This window comes from Mixophyes fleayi, chromosome 2, assembly GCF_038048845.1.
Source record: "Mixophyes fleayi isolate aMixFle1 chromosome 2, aMixFle1.hap1, whole genome shotgun sequence".
In the NCBI taxonomy this organism is placed as follows: domain Eukaryota; kingdom Metazoa; phylum Chordata; class Amphibia; order Anura; family Limnodynastidae; genus Mixophyes; species Mixophyes fleayi.
Genome location: NC_134403.1, coordinates 262,308,193 through 262,321,097, shown reverse-complemented (window position 1 = coordinate 262,321,097; position 12,905 = coordinate 262,308,193). Strand labels below are relative to the sequence as shown.

At 41.0% G+C, this 12,905-nt stretch overlaps 1 protein-coding gene across 1 annotated transcript; it reads right to left on the bottom strand.

Annotated features, from left to right (window-relative positions):
* Positions 1-249: 249 nt before the first annotated feature.
* Positions 250-6,804, bottom strand: SNRPE (small nuclear ribonucleoprotein polypeptide E). The gene is made up of 5 exons (XM_075196058.1): positions 6,698-6,804; positions 6,110-6,136; positions 5,947-6,009; positions 4,677-4,755; positions 250-493 (listed from the first exon to the last, which is right to left on the bottom strand). Exons 1-5 carry the CDS (start codon positions 6,749-6,751, stop codon positions 438-440), a joined length of 279 nt encoding a protein of 92 aa, XP_075052159.1. The 5' UTR covers positions 6,752-6,804; the 3' UTR covers positions 250-437.
* Positions 6,805-12,905: the final 6,101 nt, after the last annotated feature.

The window sequence follows — 12,905 nt, the reverse complement described above, 5'->3', positions numbered from 1 at the left end:
GAGAAAATCCCATTCTCTACCTGTCTCCCATACAAAAACAAAGACGACAATGAATATTTTGCTTTCAAATATTGTGACAATGGGTCACAAATATTATTCTTATCTGAGAACAGGATTTCCACCATTCTAAGTTCTTCTAACACATTCATTGTCGTCCAAGACAAAGGTAAGACTTTTCTAGTGGTATTTTAATGCTATTTAACTAGTCAAACACACTCTGCCCCTACAGTTCAGCCAACAGGACACAGATCAGAATTAGAAAATATTTATCAAAAGAAAACAAAGTTTACACAACCATCGCAGGTTCTCACAAAAACACAATAAAGTAGAACAGTCCCCATTTAACGTCTCCCAGATAATTTAGAAGAATCTTCAGACTTCACATGGTGTGTATAAAAATGAACAAAAAATATCAAAACAAATAAAACTTGTTGCAATTAATTCACGACACTCTGTAGCAAAGTAATGTTGTCACCTTTCAACATAATGCGACCTACGTGGAGAAAAAAAAAAAAATTAGCACAAGGGTATATGGAATTAAAAACTACATCAATGCCTTAGAAAATATGGCAACTTAGCACTTGGGAAACAAGTGAAATGTGCCCACATGCAAACAGTGCCAATATTATATCAGAGGTGATGTCCATTCATTGGCAGATTCAGACGCTTCAATTGACTAATACGTTCTGTGGTCAATTTCGCTACATACAAGGGCGAATAAAGTGAACAGGACTATCAATTGGCACAGTTATTGCAGTCATCCGATGAAAATACGCACTTGCAGATTAGTCGACTAGATTTAAGGACATTGAATCTCGAGGACTTTTCTGGTAATTCTGGGTCGATATGTTCTAAAATGGGCAAGTTGGCTGTCCAAATAGCTTTGTGTTAATGTAATCTTTACCTTTGTCTTTGGAACATAGATTTTTTTTTCTTTTTACTCAATTCTAACTTTTATCAGGATAAAATGAAAAGTAAATTGTTCACTGCATCAGGTATTCATCTGCCGTAATCCACTAAAATATCAATAAAATACTTGTCAAGATACCCATTCAATATCAAGCTCTTACATCAATGATTCTAAACCAGTAAGTCAGGGAAAGACGGGGGTGGGAGACACTCTTCTTTGTCACTACACCAGGCTGAATGTGTCGGGAGAAATGAGTAGCCGGCCAAAATGTACTGGAGATTATTTATCAGTGGGATATTTTAAATTAAAATAAACAAATGCAAAGTAATTATTGTTGGCTTTGATATATGTTTCTATTTATGTATCAGTCTGGTTTTAATTTTTACATTTTAAACAAACATGTCATAAAGCAAAAAATCAATGTGACGTGTCAGGGCCAAGTTGGAAGCCATGTCTGCCTTAAGAGAGACCAAGTCCTGCATGATCACCAATGCTGCACATATCTAGGGCTTCTGTATATTTTAAAATGAAACAGTGACAAATTTAACTTAGTCTATAAATGCCACCCCTCTTGCATCCATTTGTCTGCCAAAACAGGTAACAGTTATAGGGGGTCTATTCCCACACATTTTGTGGACACCACCAAAACATTTAGGGTCCTTATTTGAATTTTGTATGTTACTGACAAAGCCAAAAAGTTCAACTAGTATAGGGGGGGGAACCCCAAAGAGGAACCATCTAGCGGTAGAAGAAAATATCCATTTGGTAAATACCCAATTAGGAGCTGCTGGGTCGTAAAACTTATTTTCATCTTTATATAAAAAGTGATTAAACAGATTGGTTGACAAACAGTTAGATTACATGCAGTTGATAAATGGTCATGCAAAAAGGCAATCATCTGCCTTCTACATTTAAAGGCATGCCTAAAACAGACCTGACAGATTTCTATTTGTATGTTATGCTAATAATTCTATTGGGGGTAAGTATGCAGCAAATATTCCTGCATGGGACCAGCAAAAGACACTAAAAAACATTTACATCTTGTAGGATTAATTTACTAGATTTCCTGTAATATTTTTATGTAAACTTAATTTCAATACAAAAATCATAAAGAACATTACTGTGGTTGATTCACATCTTTCTCCTAATTATATATACACATCATAGATACAGGGCACTCAATCTTCTCCAAAGTTATTGTATATTCATAGGGATTTACCATATATTCGTCGAGTAAACCTATATGATTATCATCATCATTTATTTGTTGGGCGCCACAAGGTTTCCGCAGCGCCGTACATAGTGCAAACAGTAGACCAAACAGGTGACACAGAACAATAAACACAAAGTAACAATGCTTCAGGAACTCCGGGGAGACATATGGAGTAAAGATAGAGCAGAAGAACTGGTATGCAGACAGGCGGGGAGGCGGGGCCCTGCTCATACGAGCTTACATCCTAAGGGAGGGTGAAACAAAAACAGACACAAAAGGGAGCCAGTGAAGCAACAGGAGTTTGAAAAGGATCCTGTAGGGGAAGGGGAGCCAATGTAAGGCGTGGTAGAGAGGGGAGGCAGAGGAGGAGCGGCGTGAGAGAAAGAGGAGTTGAGCAGCCGCATTGAGAACGGAGCAGAGGGGGGCAAGATGGGAGAAAGGGAGGCCAGTGAGGAGAAGGTTGTAGTAGTCGAGGCGGGAGATGAGTGAGTGGATGGTTGTTTTGGTGGCATCTTGTGAGAGGAAGTGCCGGATGCGGGCATTGTTGCGCAGTTGGAAGCGGCAGGCTTCGGCAAGGGATTGGACGTGGGGGGCAAAGGAGAGAGTGGAGTCAAGGGTGACACCCAGGCATCGGAGTTGGGTGACAGAGGAGATGGTTGTGTTATTGACAACAATAGAAAGGTTGTGATGGGAAGGGAGTCCGGGGGGAGGGAAGACAATGAGTTCAGTATTAGAGATATTAATTTTGAGAAAGTGCGAGAACATCCAGGAGGAGATGGCAGAGAGGCAGTCAGATACACGAGAGAGGAGGGTGGAAGAGAGATCAGAAGAGATGTAGAGTTGAATGTCGTCAGCATAAAGGTGATACTGAAGACCAAAGGAGGTGATGAGAGCACCGAGGGAGGAAGTGTAGAGCGAAAAGAGTAGGGGGCCGAGAACAGAGCCCTGGGGGAGTCCTACCGGGAGAGGGTGGAGGAAAAACCAGACATGGAGACAGAGAAGGTGCGGTTAGCGAGGTAAGAGCAGAACCAGGCATGGACAGAGCCCGAGTGGCCGAGAGAGAGAAGAGTTTGCAGAAGGAGGGGGTGATCCACGGTGTCAAAGGCCGCGGAGAGGTCAAGGAGGATGAGTATGGAGAAGTGACCCCTGGATTTGGCCGATAGGAGGTCATTGGTAGCTTTAGCCAGGGCAGTTTCAGTGGAGTGGAGGGGCGGTAACCAGAATGGAGAGGGTCAAGGAGGGAATTGTCTGAGAGGTATCTGGTGAGGCAACAGCAGATTATCCCCTCAAGTAATTTGGAGGCGTAGGGGAGAAGTGACATGAGGCGATAATTGGCAAGGGAAGTGGGGTCAAGATTGGGTTTTTTTAAGGATAGGAGAGATAAGAGCGTGTTTAAAAGAGGAGGAACCTACACCAGAGAAGAGTGATAGGTTGAAAAGGTGAGCAAGGTAGGAGCAGGCAGTGGGAGAGAGAGAGAGCGAAGGAGGTTAGAGGGGATGGGATCGAGTGGAAAGAATAAGGGAGCGAACTGCATTGCCAGATGTAGGGCAGAAGGAGCACCAGAGTTGTTTGTTGGAGGGGGGAGGACCGATGAGGGCAACGTGAGAGAGGTTGGAGGAGGAGATGTTGAGTCTGATGGCCCCAATTTTGGAAGAGAAAAAAAGTGGGGAAGTCAGCAGCGGAGAGGGAAACAAAGTGGGACGGGGGGGGGGGGGACGGGGGGGGGGGGGAGAGAAGAAAGGAGGGAGTTGAAGGTGGCAAAAAGGCGGCGGGGATTAGAAGACTGAGAAGAAATTAGGGACATAAAGAAGGTTTGTTTAGCAAGGGAGAGGGCAGAGCAGAATGAGGAGAGGATAAATTTATAGTGAAGGAAGTCGGCCAGGGAGCGAGATTTCCTCCATAGGCATTCCGCCATGTGAGAGCACTTTTGGAGGAAGCGGGTGACTTTGGAGTGCCAAGGTTGGGGAATGAGGTGGCGTCGGCGGATAGGAGAGGCAGGGGCAACAGCATCCAAGGCAGTAGTGAGGGAATGGTTGTAGAGAGAGGACGCTTGGTCAGGGCAGGCCAGGGAGGGAAGAAAGGAGAGAATCAAGAGAGGTGGAGAAAGAGGTAGAGTCAATCGCTTCAAGGTTGCGTCTGGTGAGGGTAGATTTCGGCAGCGGGGGGGGGGGGGGGGAGGACGACAGAGTGAAGGAAAGAAGATGGTGGTCAGAGACTTTGATAAGTGTGGTGAGTGCCCTCTCTATTTCTAATATTATAACAGTCCAGGATTGCTGGACTACTGCGGAGCACCCCAACAGGATGAACATTTAATTTATTCGCAAGTGCAGATCTATGGAAATATAAAGAATAGAACAGTCCTGGCCAACTTGCGTCTCTCCAGATGTTGTGAAACTACAAGCCCCTGCATGCTTGCCAGTAGATAGCCAGTCAATAAAAGACAGAGTGTGCTGGGACTTGTAGTTTAACACAATCTGGAGAGCCACGGGTTGGCCAAGCCCGGAATAAAAGATCTATATCACACGAGTATACACGCACACACCAAAAACTCACCAAGCTGTTTCCGGGACTTTGTTTTCAGGTGAATTTCTTCTGCATCATCCAACACCAAGTTCATATACTCATCAAATCCCTGTAAAAAAAAAAAGCAATAAAAAAAATAAATATAAATATATATATATATATATATATATATATATATATATATATATATATATATATATATATATATTTACACACACACACACACACACACACACACACGTGTATTTTAACAAAATAACTTTCACTCATCAATACTCTAGCGTGTGTATTTTAAACATTCTACAACTACGGTTCTGTCAAGCCCATCCCCTTTGCATAATAGGTATTTTATATTTAGAGGCACCAACTAAATAAAAATATTTACATTTATATACTAAAGACAGAACTAAAGCCTAATAAAGATATTATATACAGACATCCCTGAGAAAATGTTCAGGAGTTGGGCAATGTACACCACATACAACTTCTGTAAGAATCTAAACCACTACCTAAGTTTTAAACTTTATTAATCAACTGTCTTAAAACTTGTTGTGTCCTCATACGAATAGCAGCTAGAGCAGCGATAGCTCAAAATTGGAAGTCCCCACCCCTCCCAGCATCGCTAAAGTTGTGTCTAAAATTCAATATAGTTTTGAGATGGAGACAACAGATGTGCCCTATTCAGCATCTGCCTCCAACCCAATTTTCAAATGGTTTAGCTGGCATGAATATGTCACAGAGGGCTCCGGTAGCGTTCATGTTGCCTCAAATCTTTCAACCTCTTCTTCTCCAGTAGCCCTATTAGAAGAACCCCAGCCTAATGTCGAATGAGTTCTGCCTGTGTGATGTTTGAGCTGCTCAGGATGTATTGTGTTCCCCTTTGATGCGTTATGAGTAAGACCAATGTGTACGTTTTGCTTTTGCCTAGAAACTAATATATAAGCTAGAAGAATGCTGTCTCAATGGAGTGACCTCCCCCCCCCCTGTGCAGGGGTTCCCCCTTCTTGTTGTTTGTCCCCTCATTTGTATTGTCACCCTTTTTTTTCTGTACCCCATTTAATTTGAAAAATTCAATAAAAATTTATTGAAGTAAAAAAAAAAAAACTTGTTGTGTCCTATAATCATTTGTTTTTTTAAAAGTTCAATTTTGTACAGCTCTTTCCAAGCTCCATGTTACCTGAAGATGATAGAACAGTGTAATATTGACACAGTTTTAAGTACTGAGGGCAGCTTTGCTCTGGGGACCCACAGCCCAGATCTGAAATATGAATGTGGAATTGTGCAAAGGTATTATACTTACAATGATGCAACCTTCTATACGCATGTTGACTTGCTCATATAGCCACACTTGTATCCGCGATCTCTGTAACAAATATCAGTAATTTGAACACATTCAGTACTGAAAAAAACATGATGGAAGTTTATAGGACACAAAATATAAAAGTTTACAATAAATCACTTACATTTTGAAGATACCTGAAGATGAGATTCTGATGAAGGATAGTTAAGGCAAACATCAATAAGATGATAGACACTAAACTATTACAAATATAACTTTAAAGCGTCTTGCTCACACTTTGTCAACTGCAACTTCATTCTCATATATCAGATCTTGCTACCTGCTGTGATGGAACAGTAAAATATAGGAGCCACAAACAGTACAGAAGAGCTTTCATTTAAGGGTTTAAAAAAACACCACTAAAGTAAAGTAAACTGGACTTGAATTTCAGGAGTCGTTTCCTGTGATTTATCCTGCCATATATCCACTGCACACACCCGTTACCACTCCGTCTTTTCTTTTATACCCATGCTCCCTGTCCTTACTTTACTTTGTCTATCAGAGCTATAGAGAAGTTTACATTCCCCAGGATCTGGTTGCTGCATGTATAAGACGATGACTGTCAGCACAGACCAGGCACGCAGGACACAAAGACTATGTGACACCACGTGTGCTAATGAATCGCCCTATTGCCCGCGCCCCGCTTGCTGCACTGCGGGAGAGCCGCTGTCCCCGATCCCAGCGATAAACTATCCAGACACATAAAGGATACGATGGGCTGAACCATCACTTTCTGAACCTTCGGTCCCTGCCCTCGGTACGCCATTTCTACCGCCGTTCTGGAGCTCTCAAGAAGCCGGAAGCGGATACAGAGAACATAGCCAACCAGGCGGCTTGACCCAGAAAGTAGTACAGGAAAGGCATAGCAGGAGACGTAGCTTACGCCCCGGAAGCATTTACCCCACGGCGTCCTTACTGATGTAATGCAATACATTGTTAAACATTAGTTATAACTACTGGATAACCGTCCGCACTAGATAAATTTCAATATTTTTTTTTATTATGTTTGTGTCAGTATTAAATTATATCTAATTCCACCCTATTTTCTAGTTATGATATCGTACATTTCTTAGAATATAAGACTTATATTCCGAATAGGGTGCTCTCCCTGTAGTATATGGCTCAATATGCAAGGAAAAGAAGAAAAAATACTAACTGTAGGAGGCACACCTTTTATATATTGCTAAATTTCTATCTATCAGCGCTGTGGAATCAGTGGCGCTATATAAATAAATGATGATGATGATGATCTGTAAGAATGAAGATAAAAATGGAGGACTCTCCTACCCTAAATCTTGGATTGGAATAATAAACACACACATAAAAAAAAAAAAAAATTATTAGTATTGATTAAAATCCTTAAAAGCAAAATAATAAAACCATATGAGAAAATAAGGGAGGGCTGGCAAACTTTAGCCCAGGTTGCAAGACTCGAATCGGCAGCCTATTTTAAATTACAAAAAAGTGCAGGTGGCCCAGCCCAAGATAGCCCACTATGGGACTGGCCCGAGGGCAGATACCCAGCCCAGCCTTCCCCTGTGTATTATCACTTTCAAAATGTAATAGGTTTTTATGGGCGCAATGCTGTTTTCTTGATGCAATTAATAATATATCAGCTCCATTTAAATGATTTTGCCACTGATTCTGCAGCGCTGTACAGAGAACTCATTCACATCAGTCCATGCCCCATTGGAGCTTACAGTCTAAATTTCCTAACATACACACACACATACACACACAGACTAGGGTCAATTTTGATAGCACATTGAACTTACTTTCGAGGTAAGCAAATCTAGTGTCAACTTTGCTGACATTTCAGTATATACGAATGAAAAGGGCATACAGACAAAAACGTATAAAAAACCTACGGACACAGTGGGCTATATCCAATATGACAGTAATCATCATCACACATGGCTAGACAATATACCATTTGGCCAAATGAAGAGGATAAGACGAAATTGTACGGAAGATCAGGGGGTAAATGTATCATGGTCCGGTTTTTTCAAGTCGCCGGAAATCGGCGCGTTTACAGCTAAAAATTAAAGCTGCGCTGGCTTGTAAAGGCAAACCTTTACAAGCCAGCGCCGCTTTAAATTTTAGCTGTAAACTCGCCGATTTCCGGCGACTTGAAAAAACTGGACCATGATACATTTACCCCCAGGTCTTTATGGACCAAGTGAAAAATTTGAAATCTGCCTTCATTAAGAAAGACAGTTTCATATAGAGGAAGAATTCCACAGCATCAAGTGATTTTTGGGAATTAATTTATTCCCTTGTGTGCTAAAGAGTGAGCGACAATGTACGTATATATATTTTTTCTTTTGATTCATTGTGGATCCTCTTTACATGTACCAGGCTGCACATTCAGTGGAGCGCCATACTGATCAACTTTTATTATTTTTTTGAAATGTTGATATATGTGTTGTTCTTCATTGCAAGATAGCCAATGTGAACTTGTTAACCATATAGGGAAAATTAGACTAAAGGTCACTACACTGTGTAATATGTGTTAAAAGTTATATAAGCTTGTACTTGTCTGCATAAGGACACATTTCTCTCTAGCTACGAAATGTCAACATCTGATGTGAATGAAATAAGCAAATTCATATTTACTTCAGGAGACCTTGTAATACTTTGTGGCTTATCACACATATGGTTCCTTTTGGGATTCCTGGTTCTCTGTCAATATGCACTTTAGAAACTACCAGTCACTGTCTCAATTACCATCAGTTTTTCCTTTACAGAGTAAGAGTTTTGTTTTTTTATGTTTGCCATTGTTCGAAACACTAAAATATGAGGGGGGGGGGGGGGGGGGCACTGGTCAGGTCAAATACGAGGGAAGGAAGAGTGACATTTGAAATCTGTGCTATAACCGACACAGTGGTATAAAAGGTTGCGCTATTACTAGGGTGCATTATCTCATACTTTGCTTCTCTGTTTTCTGTTTGTCTGCAAAACTTTTTGGTTTTTAGTATTCTTTACTTTCCTATTTCTCAGTCCTTACATCTCTGTCAATATCTCACTCTTTTCTTGTAAAGAGATACAAAAAACACGTAGACATGGTCTCATTCATGGGGCTATGACATTTGTGACATCAGACAGAGTCAGGGGTAACACACACTACATTGACATAGTAACGGAAGTAGCTAAGGGTTTGTTTTTATGTGTATAGAAGCTGCTGATTTTAAGCAGAGAGGTTTTTGTTGTGGAAATATGATTCATGTTTTATAGATTGCATATCTGCCTTTTCTGTCTCCTGTGCAAAGTGTGCCTTTATATATATGCACAAAGGGTGGGAGACAGGAGACTAGCTGAAAGTAAATTAAGTAGTCATACAGATATGCATCTCTGTGTAGAACATTGGAGTAGGATTTTTGCCACAAGACCTGACATAATGTGACATAATGTGAAACCCTAGAAAATGTAAAATTTTCATGTTTTATATTTTTTCACTGTTAGACAGACATGTGATGGATAATGTTATATTTGAAGAAAGTTTTATAGAAATGGACCCCTTTCCGCTTCTCACTTAGCCAAGTAGCAGAATGTGTGGTATTGAAAATGGCATGTGAGTTGGCAGAGGATAAATCAATTGACATACATTGGTATTCAGTATTTTTCTAGTATAGGGGGCGACGTTGAGGCGACTGAAGAACTTTTTATAGCAATGGCAGTACATAAGTAGGACATTACATGGAGGTCTTGTGACAGTGACAGAGTTACTAACTGAAGTAGCTGTCAGTTAAGTCCACACTTACACACGACTGTACATGACTGTCACACCAGGGGTACATAGCTGTCAAATAGACAGAAGAGTTTTACGTGACAGCTGCCAAATCTATGTTTTGTTTTGTTTTTCTTTGTATTGTTTTAAATTGTGTACACACACACCCACACACAAATTAGTTAATATATGAGGTTTGTGCTACCTAAAGAATAAACAGTCTGGAAGGTGAAGGGAGGTGGTCAGGAGTCTTCTGGACCCTGGAGAGATGGACAAGGTAGACCAGTAGCTTCCAGAGTGTATCTTTCAGGCCTAGCGGAGGCAGCACATGGTCTGGCTCAGCTGGGTACAGAAGGTATGTGCAAGCTGGTAAGAGTATATTGATGTGCACCAGACATTTCTTCTCAAGCTAGAAGGAAGGCAATGTCCTGTCTTGATTGAGAGATGGTCAGAAAGACGATACCAATAGAGCCATCCCATACCCCTCCTACAGATGGACTTTCTCCAGGTAAAATAAATCCACTTCATCCAATTACCACCTTGCAGGATCCTCAAGTGTACCAATAAAATATATCTGGGTAAGGGTGTATTGAAATGTTTCTAATGTATTGCTGTGTCATACTCAGGGTTGTTGTTAGTAAATGTGGTATCCCTAGAGTTATAAAAGGTGATAGGGGTATTCATGTTATTGGTAATAACTGTATAATGTATGAGCAGTGATAACAAGTTACATACTTTTGATCACCCACAAACCAGTGGGAAAATAAAGTAACGGTACTAGCTAGAAAAAATTGAATGGAATGAGGGTTGAAACTTGATTGAAGTGGCTGGTATCTTCGGCCACTAGTCCTTCCCAGTATCAAAATCACTGCTAAACTGCCTCATAACCTATCATCTTTTGAAATGTTCTTTAATTTTTCTTGTGATGAGTTTGTAACGGAGAGATAGTTCTAGACCTTGAGAAGAAAAGCAAATAGTGAGACAGCAACCGAGAACGTTCGAAACACTGTCTCCTAAGGTGTTACACTAGCTGTCAGGATGTTGGACTGGGAGAGTAAGTTGTGGAACTAATTTCCCATGCTCAGGTTGTTTGACAGACAGGTACCAAGTCTTGACGACCAGCATCACGTCCTTAGGGGTAGCAGAGAGACACCGGTACCCATTCCATCCTCTGCAGGGGAGTCAACTCCTGGAGAAGGTTCCAATTACACTCGTGAATCTGTTCTGGGAGACCCCAATTGCAGTTAACAACACCTGAGCCAAGGATTTTGCAAGGACAGTTGTCCAGCATGAAGTGGTAGTTTTTCCTGTTCTGTGTTTCTCTCATCTCATTCTCTTTTTAGGACAGGCAATTCTTTCAGTTGTGAACAGGGGACCGAAGTTGGTTCAGGTAGTGATATTGAGGAGTTGGGGATGAAGGAGAAGGTGTTAGCACAATTGGTCCAGCCAATTACTCTATTCAATTCAGGGGTAAAGGAAAATTTGGAAACCTTGGAGCTTGGAGAAAGTGCGAGGGGCTATTGTCTGAGGAGTATTACGTCTGTAAGTACGTTGACCCCATAATTGAAGAGAGGTGCATCCAGCGATGCCAGTCCAGTAATATTCGGACTTGAGCAGGCATCCTTGAGAATGATTATAATTTTTGGGTCGGTAAGGTTTTAGACCAAACTAAGTGCTGGATGTGCTCTCACGTGCCTCAGAGATTATATCGAGTAGGACTAGTTCTCTTTCCACTAAATATTCCTGAGGTACCCGAATTATGGGTCACTAGGGGAAAGGTAAGGCAGCTAGGTCCCTTAGTTTGGAGTCTCCCAATATTTGGCAGGCTGATTACTGTTTCACGTACAAAGAAACTTGAGTATTGGGAGACTGGAAAGAACGAACAGACAATAGCCCGCCCCACAAGTGTTGATGACAAGAAATGTTGATATTATTAGAGTGTATATACTAAGGTTGAAGGAGACTGTAAATTACATTGTTGATAGACATTGGATGATGTTATTGGTGAGCATGCATTGTTTAAATGTTGTCTGAGCTAAAAGACATGCTTCGGACAGATGAACATGTTAGGCATGAAGAACTGTTGTAGGATTTTCTATATTGTTGATACATGTTCTGTTGCACCCTTGAAGGGCATACAAAAGGTTATCTCCAAGCTCCAGAGGTATATGATCCATACTAAAAGAAAATTGTTTTTAGGATTATGACTCTCTTTTATGGTAACCTGTCTGAGATCTGCAGACAGTGTGGTCATACACAAAGAGGGACTTACATTACTGAACAATTAGACGTACTAATGAGATCCTGCAATAAAATCTTTAAGGTGATAGTTTTGTGTACTATCAAAGGGTGGAACTGTCAAAGTTGTATAATTGGATGAAAGAAAGTATATTGATTAATATTGTTTTACCATGCGATTGCGATCAGTACGCCACATGTCATGGTGCAATTGCACGATAAATAATGCACGCATACACTCGCATATACACATTCACTTATATATAGTGAATATGGTCCCTTAAAAAGTGGGAGGCACATATAGAAACCGTTGTAATTCCTACACCATTCACCTGATTTGGATGTAAATACCCTCAAATTAAAGCTGAAAGTCTGTCTGCAGTTAAAGCACATCTCGTTAGTTTAATTTCAAATCCATTGTGGTGGTGTATAGAGCCCAAAATATGAGAATTATAAAATGGGACTGCTCGGTAATTATTTTGGAGGGGTGCCTTGAAAAATTTATAAGACTCTAAGGGTGCCGCGAACTGCAAAAGTTTGGGAACCACTGGTCTAAGCGATTTCTTGTGGTTCCAAAGCACAAACAATTTATTTAGCAAAAACAAAAGTTTTAGCAATTCAATACATAATTATAATACAGTACAGCCGATACCAAATACACACATACATACGCTGCGCCCTCTGCTGGATCCAGCTAGAACAGTCCTTCAGTCCAGAAGACTGTGGTCAGTGATGACTGACTTAGCTGGTAACAGGGAGCTTGTATATATACACTCGGTGATATAGAGAAAACAATACAGATGATGTGGCTTCTCTAGGTCCAGGCTTCAGGAGGGTCCATAGGCCAGTTCAAACAACCCCCTCCAAAGGTGGGGGTCAACATTCCAAGGGTGGGGGTCTGCTCTCCAGATGATGACTCTGATTTTCCCACCCTGAATCCAGTTTAAACTAGTCT